Here is a 15106-nt window from a genome sequence, read left to right on the forward strand (position 1 = left end):
TCACCGCGATGTAGCCAAACACGGATGCCACCATCATGATGCTGTAAACAGAACCTGGATTCATCCGAAAAAATGACGTTTTGCCATTCGTGCACCCAGGTTCGTCGTTGAGTACATCATCGCAGGCGCTCCTGTCTGTGATGCAGTGTCAAGGGTAACCACAGCCACGGTCTGCGAGCTGATAGTCCATGCTGCTGCAAACGTCGTCGAACTGTTCGTGCAGATGGTTGATGTCTTGCAAACGTCCCCCTCTGCTGACTCAGGGATCGAGACGTGGCTGCACGATCCGTTACAGCCATGCGGATAAGATCCTGTCATCTCGACTGCTAGTGATACGAGGCCGTTGGGATCCAGCACGGCGTTCCGTATTACCCTCCTGAACGCACCGATTCCATATTCTGCTAACAGTCATTGGATCTCGACCAACGCGAGCAGCAATGTCGCGATACGATTAACCGCAATCGCGATAGGCTACAATCCGACCTTTATCAAAGTCTGAAACGTGATGGTACGCATTTCTCCTCCTCACACGAGGCATCACAACAACGTTTCACCAGGTAACGCCGGTCAACTGCTGTTTGTGTATGAGAAATCGTTCGGAAAGTTTCCTCATGTCAGCACGTTGTAGGTGTCGCCACCGGCGCCAACCTTGTGTGAATGCTCTGAAAAGCTAATCATTTGTATATCAGAGTATCTTCCTCCTGTCGGTTAAATTTCGCGTCTGTAGCACGTCATCGTCGTGGTGTAGCAATTTTAATGACCAGAAGTGTATTTTGTGATATAATTATCGGGAAGACACAGAGCTTGCTAACAGCGGTGGGAACTGAGGCAAATGTGATAGGAAAGAAGGATGTAAAGGGGTAAGGAGACTGTACTGTGACAGTGGTAGTTATTAGTGTTTACTGTTGCCCCAGTAGATATATCTTTAACTGTCTTTTGAATGGAGTTCCTGGAGTGTGAATATCGTTCATTGCCAGATATGGATGGGAACAAATTGTGCCCGCTGGTATGACAGGCACTGTCTGTAATTCTCATACAGCACGTACCAAGAATTCCCCTGAGGCAGCTGTGTGGGTGCGCAGGGGGCGGTCGGTGCCTGCGGCTGCTGGAGGTGCGGGTCCCGCCCCACGTGCTGCTGCACGGGGACGCCGGCCTCGAGTGCGAGTTCGACCTGCAGGGCGAGGCGCTCTACTCCGTCAAGTGGTACAAGGACGGCCACGAGTTCTACCGCTTCGTGCCCAGGGACTCGCCGCCCAGGTACCTCTTCCAGCTCGCCGGCGTCACCGTCGACGTAAGTAGCGTGACGTACCTGTTTAATTACGTAATTAGACTGGCTGTTGGAAAATTAACCCGATACGTAGCATGGTGCATTATTATGTGAATTTAAATTGACAATTTATTAACAGAAGATGCCTCGGATCACCAGCTGATTTACCACTTAATTACCCTGAATAATTCCTTAAAGCCGGCCGCTGGTGGCCGAGCGGTTCTGGCGCTACAGTCTGGAACCGCGCGACCGCTACGGTCGCAGGTTCGAATCCTGCCTCGGGCATGGATGTGTGTGCTGTCCTTAGGTTAGTTAGGTTTAAGTAGTTCTAAGTTCTAGGGGACTTATGACCTCAGCAGTTGAGTCCCATAGTGCTCAGAGCCATTTGAACCATTTGAACCAATTCCTTAAAAATTAGTGAATAGACCTCATTTCGAGAAAAATTAACGAAAACTTGATATACCATTATAGTCCTTGATCAGTTCTACAGGATAATCGGCTTGGGAAATATTCTTCAGTATGCCAATAACCATACACGTTTGAGCCGCCTGGAATAGCTTCGATAAGAAAGTGGATAGATAACGGGTGAGTTTTGAATATCAGGAATGTCTTCTACTTATCTACTTCCCTACTCCTTTTTTTTTATGCGGTCATCCACGAATTCCTCGCCAGCCTCTTCGTCTCAGAATAGCACTTGCATCCTACGTCCTCAATTATTTGCTGGATGTATTTCAAACACTGTCTCCCTCTACAGATTTTGCTCTCTAGAGCTCTCTTCAGTACCATGGAAGTCATTCTCTGATGTCTTAACAGGTGCTCTACCAACACCTACCTTCTTCTTGTTTGTGTTTTCGATATATTCCTTTCCTCGCCAATTCTCCGCAGAACCTCTTATCAGCTCACCTAATTTAATATTTCTTCTGTAACACCACAAGTCAAACGCTTCGATTCTCTTCTGTTTCACGTTTTCCTTCGGTCCATGTTTCATTGCGATACAACGCTGTGATCCAGACGTACATTCTCAGAAATTTCTTCCTCAAATTAAGGCCTATTTTTGATACTAGCAGACTTCTATTGGCTATGAACGTCCATTTTACCTGTGCTATTATCATATCCTCATACTCCGTCAATCATCATTTATTTTCCTGCCTATATAGGAGATTCCTTGAATTAATTCACTTCGTGATCACCAACTTTAATGTTAAATTTCTCGCTGTTCTCATTTCTGTTAGTTCTCCTTACTTTCGTCTTTCTCCGATTTACTCTCAGTCCATATTCTGTATTCATTAGACTGCTCATTCCCTTCAGAAGATCCTGTAATTTTCGTTCACTTTCAGCGAGAACAGCAATGTCATCAGCGAATTTATCATTTATGTTCTTTGTGCGAGAATTTAAATTCCACTGTTCACCTTGCTTTTATTTCCGCCATTGCTTCTTCGCTGTATAGATTCAACAGCAGGGGCGAAAGACTACATCTTTATCTTACACATGTTTTAATCTGGGGATTTCGTTCTTGGTCATCCACTCTTTTAATTCCCTCTTGGCTCTTACAGATATTCTATATTACACATCTTTCCCTACAGCTTACCCCTACTTTTCTCAGAATTTCGAACATCATGCACCATCTGACATTATCGAACATTTTTTCCAAGTCGACAAATCCTACGAACGTGTCTTCATTCTTAATTAGTCTTGCTTCCATTATCAACTGCAGTGTCACAACTGTCTCTCTGGTGCCTTCATCTTTCCTAAGGCCAAACTGTCCATCATCTAACACAACCTCTGTTTTCTTACCCACTCTTCTGCATATCATTATTTTCAGCAACTCGGATGCTTGCGTTGTTGAGTGTGCGATTATCCACGCGCTTGCCAGCTCTTGCAGTCTTCGGAATTGTGTGGATGATATTATTCCAAAGTCAGATGGTATGTCGTCAGATATTCTAAACATCCTGAAAACTCGTTTTGTTGCCACTTCTCCCGATTATTTTAGAAATTATGATGGAATAACCTATTCCTTCTACCTTATTTGATCTTAAGTCTTCCAAAGCTCTTTTTATTCTGTTTCTAATACTACTATACATTTGTTTTAGGATTAATTATTTAAAAGGGAAGCACATTAACAAACTTATATTTCACAGAAAAACCTTAACCTACCATGTAGTGGTGTACTGAATATTGCTGATAAAACAAACTGTAATCTCTACATGAATAACACGATGATTTGAAATCCGGAGTGTTGTGGAAAGATGAATTACACAAGCACACATTCATACTAACCATTCATCATAGAGAAAGAAGTGGTTCAATAATTTAATCAAGGAAACAAGATCTAAACTGGGTTAGAGAGAGACTAGCCTCGATGGTCGTATACTTAAGTAGAAAATTATTCCCACACTTATAAAAAATTTAGCGAGATTGCAACATAGAACAATGAATAGGAACTACGTTCTGTAAACAATTATTCCGAAGGGTATGAGGATGTGTTAGATGACGATCGGGAAAGTTAAAGGCACCAGAGAAGTTCATAATGGAAGCAAGACTAAAGAAACATCAAAACACGTTCATAGCATTTGTCGACATGGGAAAAGCGTTCGACAGTGTAAAGTGGTGCAAGATGTTCGAAATTCTGAGAAAAAATGGGTTTAAACTATGGGGACGGTCGGATAGTATACAATATGTACAGGAGCCAAGAGGCAATAATAAGAGTAGACGAACAAGAACGAAGTGCTCGGACTAAAAAGACTCTAGGACAAGTATGTAATCTTTCGCCCCTACTGTTCAAACTGTACAACGAGGAAGCAATGATGGAAATAAAAGAAAGTTTCAGGAGTAGAATTACAGTTCAGGGTGAAAGGATATCAATGATACAATTCGCTGATGACATTGTTATCCTGAGTGAAAGTGAAGAAGAATTACATGAAATGTTGAAGGGAATAAACAATATAATGAGTACAGAACATGGATCGAGAGTAAATCGAAATAAGACGAAAGTAATGTGAACAAGCATAAATGAGAACAGCGAGAAACTTAACATAAGCATTGATGGTCACGAAGTAGATGAAGTTAAGGAATTCTACCACCTAGGCAGCAAAATAAACAATGCCAGGCGAAGCAAGGAGGACATCAAAAGAAGATTAGTAATAGGAAAAATGGCATTCCTAGTCAAGAGAAGTCTACTAGTATTAAACGTAGGCCATAATTTGAGGAAGAAATTTGGAGCTCAGCATTGTATGGTAGTGAAACATGGACAGTGGAAAACCGGAACAGGAGAGAATCGAAGCATTTGAGATGTGGTGCTACAGAAGAAATTTAGAAAAATAGGTGGGCTGATAATGTAAGGCATGAGGAGGTTCTCCAGAGAATTGGCGAGGAAAGGATTACTTGGTAAAACACTGACAAGCAGAAGGTACAGGATGAGAGGACATCTGTTAAGACATCAGGGAATAACTTCCATGGGACTAGAGGGAGCTGTAGAGGACAAAAATTGTAGAGGAAGAGAGATATTGGAGTACATCCAGCAAACAATTGAGGACGTAGGTTGCAAGTGTTACAATGAGGTGAAGAATTTGGCACAGAACAGGAATTCGTGGCCGCATCAGACTAGTCAGAAGACAGATGATTCAAAAAAAAAGGGAGCCACCGAAAATCACAAGCAACCGCTTGAACACCCACTACGAAAGAAAATCGATGAAATGTAAAAAAAAAAAATCACGACAAGATAGCGAAATCAAACAATGCAGCACGAGAATTTACTTAAGAAAGGGAACTGGTTCATTTGCAAGCACAGAATCCTGAAACACATCACTAATAAAGTACGTGGTAACGACTACCAACCATGCACAAAGAAAACTTACTAAAATCTGCACAGAGCACAGAGGCCTTTTATTGATATGACACAGAATATTAAAACTACATGCACTTCTCGTAAGTAGTTACAAGATTTATTCAAGAATCTATGCATACACTTGGATGCACGTGGCCTCTTGCCCCCCAATCTGAAAGTTATCGAGCACAAAGAAAACATAGCTATAAATTCCCAAAATAGAGAAATTATTCTCAATTCATACCTAGGCGAGGTATCCCGATCCATGCTGTAACAGTTAAAACCTACTAAGAAATGATTTAAGTGCTCAGTTGAGCTTATGGGCTAAAACTGGATGTTAGATCTCCGACGATTCCCAGCGCAGTGACACTGCTCGCTGCTCACCCACAGTCTCTAGTGCAGACCAAAAGCCGGCGCACAGACAATATGCACTCTCTACTTGTGCCACCTTACCAAACGCGACAGATCATGGTCACCGGTGTCTGACACACAAGAAATTCCCTTGGCAATACACTAAAGTTGGCTAAGCTGTCCCTACATTCAGAGAAACTTACCCAAGTCCAAGATATGTAGACTGTGCAGCAGACGACAACACGCGACCGGGCAGGTAACCAGAGAGACGGAACAAGAAAAACATAGGGTGATAACGCATATACATGATGATTGCTTTTCTGTTTCAAATTATGCTCTTAACACGCATCTGTATAATGTGGGAAATTATTTAGATATGAAATTCAGATGTGATAATTCAGATGTGGTGATTTAGTATTGAAATATCATTGTGCCTGGCAGGTATAGCACCCAGCTGACCATCCCCTCACGTTGAATTTATAGGAGCACCGACATCTGAGTGATGCTATTCATAAAAAAATTAAATAAATGAAAACACGCATGGGAAGCTGACAGTTCCACACTTGGTATACTTGGTATACCACATAACATATTTTGATGGGTTTCCTTTTTTATGTTATTTTTGGTAATGAGAACTTCATAAATTTTCAAAAACAGCCCGCAAGAATATCTCAGACGATGACATTCTTCGGATGCTGGATGAATGTGATCTCAGTGACCAGAAATGTCCGGAGCGAATCTGATGAATTTATTCGAGAGCAAAATTCGTCAAAATTGGAAGATAACGTCGAAGTAAACTGAGCAGAAAGTGATATTGCCAGTGAAAATTCTGATTCGGTTTCTGATGAAGAAGATGAGTTTACTGCAAGTCGAGACGAAATGGAGGAGCTGAGTGTTCCCGTGACTCGATGTCGTCAGCATAACATTGTTGCTTGTAGATACCATTTGTACCTTCTCCAACAGTGAGGCATTATGTATTGTTCAGCATTACAATGCGAATGCTGCTCTAAACATAATGAGAGTTAGTACAGATTGAGATTCTGTCAAATTCAGGGGTTTTTATGTGCTCCTGGAACTCGTCGCTGTATTGAGAAGTTAAGAAAAAGACATAAGGTCCTCAGAAGATTCCTGCCTGATAAACAACGTTGACGACTTAGATTTCCTATGCCAAGGGTTAACAATCTCTGAAACGCAATACAGCTGAGATTCTGCGTCTCACGGACTCGACAAGGTCTTGCAAGTTTTCCGGAGGTACTTGGCAACAGATGTTTGCGCACACGCCATGCTGTTGCCCAGCATTACGGATCCGTGGTTTGTGGGCACGCCGATGCTGACCGATAGCGCCTCACTTGTGTTCCATTTGGTTCAGATCAGGCAAATTTGGTGCTCAAGACATCAACATGTGTTGAGTATATGATCCTCATACTTCCGTAACACGCAGTCCTTCAATAAAGGAAATAGCTTACAATACGTTAGTTCGTCCAGTCTTAGAGTATTGTTCGTCTGTGTGGGACCCTTACTAGTTGGGTCTGATTTAGCCATTTAGCCATCGCGAGAGCGTTACAAATCTCATAGAAAGTTTGAAGTGGCACACACTTGCAGATAGACGGCGCTCTAAACGGAAGGGGCTGCTCACTAAATTACGGAATCCGATCTTCACCGAGGAGCATATATTACTACCACAAACTTTCAAATCGCGCAATGATCACCATTCAAAAATAAGGAAATTAGAGCTCGTACTGAGGCGTTGAGACAGTCGTTTGTCCCTCGCGTGATCCACGAGTGGAACAGAGGGGGAAAATATGACTTTGGCTGGCGCGAATTGTGCCCTCCGCCGCACACGGCTTGGTGGCTAGCGGATTATATATGTAGATGTATGTAGGTGTAGAATCTGGCATTGTGATGTGGACTGTTATCCTGCAAGGACATGCCATCGCCTCGGGGAAAAAATTATGCATGAAGGGATCCAGTTGGGCTGCAATAATGTTCATGTTCACTGATGTAATTATGCTTTAGATTACTACCATAGCAAAGAAACTGCACCCATCGGACTACGTCCGTGGTGCTGTGAATGTTTCCAACAGCCTTTCGTCTGAATGAAGGCGTATCAAACCAGATGTAACTAAAAATGTGAATCATCCGACCAAGAAACACGTTTCCACTGATCCACGAGCCAGTCTCGATGACCCTGTTCCCGTTGCTGTCGTCGGGTCAGCTTGGGGGCAACTTGGAGTCGTCTGCAGCTGAACTCGACGGTGAACAGTGTGCGATGAATGGTGGACTTCGAAAGGCTTATGATTCAACCAGCATTGTACTCCTGATTTATATTAACGACATAGGAGACAATCTGAGTAGCCGTCTTAGATTGTTTACAGATAATGCTGTCATTTACCGTCTTGTAAAGTCATAAGATGATCAAAACGGATTGCAAAATGATTTAGATAAGATATCTGTATGGTGCGAAAAGTGGCAGTTGACCCTGAATAAGGAAAAGTGTGAAGTTATTCACAACAGTACTAAAAGAAATCAACTAAATTTCGATTACGCGATAAGTCACACGAATCTGAGGGCTGTAAATTCAAGTACATACTTAAGGATTACAATGACAAATAACCTAAACTGGAACAATCACGTAGATAATATTGTGGGTAGAGCAAACCAAAGACTGCGATTCATTGGCAGAACACTTAGAAGATCCAACAGGTCCACCAAAGAGACTGCTTACACCACACTTATACGCCCTATTCTGGAGTATTGCTGTGCGGTGTGGGATTCGCATCAGGTGGGACTGACGGATGACATCGAAAAAGTACAAAAAAGGGCAGCTCGTTTTGCATTATCGCGAAATAGGGGAGATAGTGTCACAGAAATTATACATGAATTGGAGTGGCAGTAATTAAAACAAAGGCGTTTTTCGTTGCGACAGGATGTTCTCATGAAATTTCAATCACCAGTTTTTGCTCCGATTGTGGAAACATTCTGTTGGCACCCACCTACATAGGGAGAAATGATCATCACGATAAAATAAGAGAAATCAGGGCTCGCACAGAAAAATTTAAGTGCTCGTTTTACCCGCGTGCCGTTCGAGAGTGGAACCGTAGAGAGACAGCTTGATGGTGGTTCATTGTACCCTCTGCCAATCACTTTATTGTGAATAGCAGAGTAATCACGTAGATGTAGACTTAAGTGTAGATGTAGAGATCTGCCACAGATGCCCACGTATCCTACTTTACAAAGTGATCGAGTCTCCAGCGTCTACTTTCTATGATGTGTGGATGTCCAATACGTTGCCTACTCGTGGTTTTGCCGTCTTTCAACCACTTTCTATAGATGGTCATTGCTATGTACGACTCCATACACAAGTGTAAGTAGAGGTGAGGTACAGAGTGGTGCAGAAACTGCTGATGTAGGAAAGCTGGACGGGAGCAGAAATGATTAGAGACAAGATAACACAACAAACAGAAAATTTATTTAACTTGCATTTCTTCAGAGGTATGGACACTCGTTACAGATGATGCAACAAGAAATAGACTCTAGCTATCACAATGTCCACAAGGAAGAATCTCTGCGCACTAAAGCGTAATCGATGAAGATGGAGCCTCAACCAGGCAGCATCTGCGTAATATGCGGCTGTGAAGTGTCTCCAGGCACAAGTGGCCTGAGTCGCTGCCACCATACCTCCCATATTGAGGCGACAGAGGGCGCTCGTGGTACTGAGCCGCTAGAGACGTGGCTCAGTGGGCGTGCTCCATTGGTTCCACTGGATGACGCGCGACCGCTATCGACATCTCACGTAAACTTACAATTCCATTGCTATTGCTCCTGTGGGGTGTATCGGTACGTGATACCACATCCATCACTGTAGCACTATAGTCGACCATCTTCGCCCCGAGCCGGCCGCTGGTGGCCGAGCGGTTCTGGCGCTACTGTCTGGAACCGCGAGACCGCTACGGTCGCAGGTTCGAATCCTACCTCGGGCATGGATGTGTGTGATGTCCTTAGGTTAGTTAAGTTTAAGTAGTTCTAAGTTCTAGGGGACTAATGACCTCAGCAGTTGAGTCCCATAGTGCTCAGAGCCATTTGAAACATCTTCGCCCCGAGATGCTTGTTCCTATGTGCGGTGCCATTAAAGTAATTTATGTTAGAGGTTTATTTCATTTGCGGCCCGTATCGTGGCTAGTATGAATTCCTATCGTTCTCTGTTCCGCATATACTCTCTCTACTGCGGTACTCAGTGTTGGGCAGTGATTATGTCCTGGTTCATCAGTGTACGACGCATGTGAGAATGAGTGAGACACTTCGGCGCCGCCAATCTTTTCGTCGTTGCTCAAGTAAACGTCTACCGAAAGATACATCGTATAATTCGCTATAACTTGCAATGGAGTGTAGTAACACCGCTCACACTGGATCGCTTCCTAAACTGTACCGAGCAGGAAAAAGTGAGGTGTATGGTTCAGCACCTTAGCCGCCTTAAACCTTAGCTTGCAGTCTCTTCGCTACAGAAAGGAAGTTGGCCCGTGTTACGAGAGTATGCCACACTGTTGTGTGTCTTTGTTGTGTGGTTATAATGCACAACTTTTGTTGTCTACGTCTAAGCCAACGTAAGAAGAGTATTATTCAAGTTGCATAAGTTGTTCTACACACTTGGCAAACTGCACGTAACAGTTAAAACGATATCGTATGATTATTAACTCGTTTAACGGTGCGCTTTGTAATGCGTGTGTCTTTGGTGGAAATAAAAATGGCGTTTTTTCCTATATTGTACTTCACGTTTGGAGTGGTCCAGTTCAATAAAATAACTTCAAGCCATATTTGACACGTTTCAAAAAATATTTAAATTAATTATTAGTGTGAGCAAACAGGAAATTCCTAAAAGTTACGGATAAGTGCCTCGTGGGCGCAGACCGGGTGAACGATAGCGTCTCAGTTGTTTCATCATGTTCATATCAGGCGCATTTGGTGTCCAAGACATCAACATGAGTTGAGTAGACAACGAAGCGTAACTAATTACTTCCTTTTCCGCTTCCACAGAAAAATACCAAATCTAAGCGGATGGTGATATGGGTTCGAATAGTATAGCATCACCTGTAATATACCAAAATCCACTTGGAAAAGGGGTATTGATGGAGAAAATATTAACGCAGTAAGAAGTAAACATTCATTTAGAAGAACTATTGATCCAGAAAAGGTAGAAAGAGACTCGATAGATCACACATTAAAACAGGAAGAAAGATTTTTCCGTATAAAAAGGATTGATCTTCGATGGCTAGCTTTTGAAATAGCGAAACTCAAGAATTTAGACCATGGATAAAACGGAGAGTTTAAAATAACAAGATACGTATGGTACTACAGCTATCTCTCTCGTCACCTTGAAAATCATTACGGCAGCCTGAATTTTGTAAAGAGAAAGTTAATGTTTTTATGAACATAGTAAAAAACACTGTAGATGAAAAGAATACTGGACAACGCACGAATATACATCTTGGATTAAACGCTCTTCCAGCCCTCAGAATCCGCGGATAAAGCATGGAACGGAAAACATCGAGATGAAGAGATAATAAGGGGTAAGAAGCAACACTACAGCACTTTGTTGTAGGAGTAGTGCCAAGATGTTTCCACCCCCATTGGTTACGTTTAAGAGACTGCTGTTCAGGTTTGAGCTCTTAGTAAGAGCATCTCCAAGAACTGAGCTTGCACGCAAAGAAAATGGCTCGATCACAAACGAGATTTTTATGGAATGGCTCGAACATTTTATAGAAACTGTGAAACCGAGCAAAGACAATAAACTGCCGCTTGTGTTTGTTGGCTACATCACCAACAAGAACATTGCTGCGATTAACTTGGAAAGACACGGTGGGACCACACCGAATCCTTTTCCGGTGTATACTACACATTTCCAGCAATTTTGAGTGCGACCTTTCTTCTTTTAAGGGTCTCTTTTGTTCTGCGGACACTTTTACGACGCTTGAATGAGACAACATCTTGAACAGTCCGTTACCCATTTCCAGTAAGGAAATACTCGGTAGTTTTAATGGGCGAATTGCATTGTAAATAATACTGTAAAAGGGTTCAAGAGAATTGGATTTTGGTCTCAGTACAAGAATCGTTCCGAAGACAGGAACTTCGCCTCGCCATCTTGAGTAGAAGCTTCATCAGTAGTTTCGGCAGATACATCAGCAGCAGTTTCAGCATTAGCTTTAGCAGCAGATCTTCGGGTTGATGTAGAAAAGTCTGCCGGTATTGAGAATAACCTCTCCTTATAAACATCAGAGCTCTGCGACGTCTAAAATTCACATTGCAGCACAAGAAGTGAGAAACATCACAGCAGTCTGTAATTTTCGCCGGAATCAGCTCTCACAACTTAGAAATTTCGCTTCTATTCATCTGCGTTATATGCGAGCTGACAAGCCAGTGTACGGACTTAAGCTTAATATATTTATTATTGCTGTTATCATTAGTTGACTTTGGCTCCAGACGGTATCCCGTTAGACGTTCGCAGTTGGGTATCGTTAAACATATCATGTTGACTGAATACACGTTTAGTTCAGTTATGAACATCTCGTACTGTCTACAAAGTGAAGGAATATTGCTAATCCGGAATCTAAAAAACTCGTGGTAGAACAATAACAGACAAGCACTATCAAAAGAGACCATTCCTTGTGAAACGAATTCTACTGGTATCAAATGGTTCAAATGGTTGGTTCAAATGGCTCTGAGCACTATGGGACTCAACTGCTGTGGTCATAAGTCCCCTAGAACTTAGAACTACTTAAACCTAACTAACCTAAGGACAGCACACAACACCCAGCCATCACGAGGCAGAGAAAATCCCTGACCCCGCCAGGAATCGAACCCGGGAACCCGGGCGTGGGAAGCGAGAACGCTACCGCACGACCACGAGATGCGGGCTCTACTGGTATCACATATAAGTATTAATATAAGCAAAATTCCTGAGAATGTACGTCTGGGCCTAAATTTTATATGTAAGAATCATGCACTGTCGGAAAACAGAAAAAGAAGAGACTCGAAGCGTTTGATATACGGTGCTAGAGAAGAAAGCTGAAAATTAAGTGGCCCGATAGGTTAAGAAATGAGGATCTTCAAACCACTGTAGCATCTTTTGATATGGACAGTTATTCTTCTGGAAGATGCTACAGCCATCAGGGAAGACATCAAGTATTAAGGGCTTCAGGTGGTCTGCAAATAACGTTCACGCAGTCTACAATTGTCATGGTACCTTTTATTACTCTTAGAGATCTCGGGGAAGTCCTATCGCATAGTGCAGTTACCACCGCCCTGCGTCCGCTGTGCAGCGTATGTTCCTAGCAATCATTCGCCTGAATAATAGCGAATCCTGATACTTTCATCAAACTGGTGTTGCAAGAAACGTGATTTTTACATCCAGGCGACACGTTTTATCCCAGTCTCGAGTATCCCGTGCCCACTGCATTCGTGGATGACAATGTCGTAGTGCCAACATCGGAACAAATGACGGTCCAACTGCTGTGGACCGCGGGTGCAGCAATGTGATATGAACCGCGTGCTCCGAAACACTTGTTCCACATGTTTCTGCACGAGAATTGTACCTTCTTGTTAGATCTGTAACTAATCGCCGCATATCCAGCTTCACAGCAGGGCTATGCTCTGACGTCGATGCTCAGCACCTTGTCACCAACGCGTCTTTCAGCCACTTTCTGCAGAGACGCTCTCAACAGTGGCAGGCGAACAGCTGACCACTTCCGCCGTTTCCGAGATGTCGTTTGCAGGCGTCATGCCCTTTGTAAAGTCGCTTATTTTAGTAAAATTCCCTGTTTCATCCCTAGATTGATGCCCCATTCGTCTCTGCTCTGCTTACACATGAGTGCAGTCAACTGAAAACCGAACACTCGCCGTCGTCCCATTCGAAAGTAATCACCGTACTCTTTAGACATTTATCCCACTGTGAACAATACGATCAGTTCCTGTTTCGCAGAACACTGACGGTATTCGTAGCGCTGCGCACTCATTGTGATTCCACGCTCGAAGTCAAGAACGTCATCGTGACCTCACGGGAACTGGTGTGAACAGTTCGGATTTCTTTGGCGGGGTAGGTGTGGAATTTTTCCGCTGTCCGTTTTGTCATTTCCCCTCAGGATTGAAGTAGCGGCACCAACTAAGGTGGTGATGATTGTAAGGGCCCCGTGCTTGTCGAGTTCCTCGACCGTCGAACCAAAAACTGATATGCGCCGTTAAGGGACTCCGGAACGCCCTATACTTGCAATGTTAAAATAACACTTATAAATTACATCTTTCCTCACAAAGTATTTGAGGTAGGAAGTTGAACGTTTTACAGATTATTTATTGGAATATGGGCTATAACTTAACACAGGGATTTTACAAAATTTTAGTTCAGTTATTAAAGATGATTTTTTTTCAATTGTAATGAAAATTCACAACATTTTTTTGCAATTTTTTATTTATATATTCAAAAATATACAGTTTTTTGGAAAAAGGCTGTGTTAAATTATGCAGAAGGTACTGTGTAACATTTACTGAAAGTTTGAAACAAATATGTTTGGAAGATCCTTAGAAAACATGTAAATAGTATGAGAAAATAAAAGTTTTGGGAATCGAGCGACAAAGATTGGATTAACTTTTTAGTGCATTCCAGGTCCATAGGATGGATTATCTTCATCCTCTGCAAACTCCTCCTCCAGCTTCCTCTTGTTCCTCCTCCTGTTTACTCTTGCTTGTATTTCTAGACTCTTTACAGCCCTGTCTGCAGCCCGAAGGCGTTCCTTGTCTAAAGCAAGCATCGCTCGTACCATGTTAGAACCTATCTTCATTCCCATACTTCTAAATACCTTGCACCTTACAATGTTGCCATCATTGAAAGTCGCAACAGCATCATACACACCAAAGTGAAGTGTTTCTATTCCAACAAATACAGTCTTGGGGATTCTCGACCATATAACACTATTTACACTTCCATTGGGGTTTTGAGTTTTTCCGTGAATACACTTTTTCAACAGTTCAGGTGCTGCTAAGTCTCTGAAAATAGGTTTTATCACCTCCATTATTGCATAATATTGCATAATAACACCATCTGACAGCAGTTTAACAGCGCCACAGTGGGTCACGCCCATGTAGAACACATTTCAAAAAAAATTTAAAAATAGTTGTAGTCTTCGGAATTGAATAAATTATATATCTATTAAAACGTAATAGTCTGCAGATTCAGAAAACGAAAAAAAGTAAAAATTGAACTTTTCATGATTTTGAGCCTTTCCGGAGCCCCTTAAGTCAAAATGCGCAGGAATGCCGTCGGACGGTGTCCTCTTGTTGCACGGGTAACGCCCGCAGCCAAACTGCCAATCGGACGAAGGCTACGCTTCAGCGATGTGGTGGGGAAACACTGCAACATTCTCCGTACAGCCCACATCATTCACTATGTGATTTGCACATCTTTGGTGACCTGAAGGTAGACGTGCGTGGACATCGGTTTCAATCAGATGAGGAAGTGCAAGAGTGGGTGCGGTTGTGGATCTGTCAGCGGCCGCTCACGTTCCACGAAAAAGGAATAGATCGTCTCGTGATCCAGTGGAATAAATGCCTTAACACGTGTGGTGATTCCTCTGATTGGAACCATTCCACGGGCCCGTTGTGGGAGGTGTACGGTTTTCATT

The 15106-nt window shown here is 42.8% G+C and overlaps 1 protein-coding gene across 1 annotated transcript in view; it reads left to right on the plus strand.

Annotated features, from left to right (window-relative positions):
• Positions 1 to 15106, plus strand: part of LOC126194892 (uncharacterized) — a 238915-nt gene that overhangs the window by 109606 nt on the left and 114203 nt on the right. Inside the window, exon 2 of the mRNA XM_049933241.1 lies at positions 1083 to 1291. Coding sequence (XP_049789198.1) covers positions 1083 to 1291 — 209 coding nt within the window. The remainder of the gene's footprint in view (positions 1 to 1082; positions 1292 to 15106) is intronic.

Source organism: Schistocerca nitens, chromosome 7 (genome assembly GCF_023898315.1).
Source record: "Schistocerca nitens isolate TAMUIC-IGC-003100 chromosome 7, iqSchNite1.1, whole genome shotgun sequence".
In the NCBI taxonomy this organism is placed as follows: domain Eukaryota; kingdom Metazoa; phylum Arthropoda; class Insecta; order Orthoptera; family Acrididae; genus Schistocerca; species Schistocerca nitens.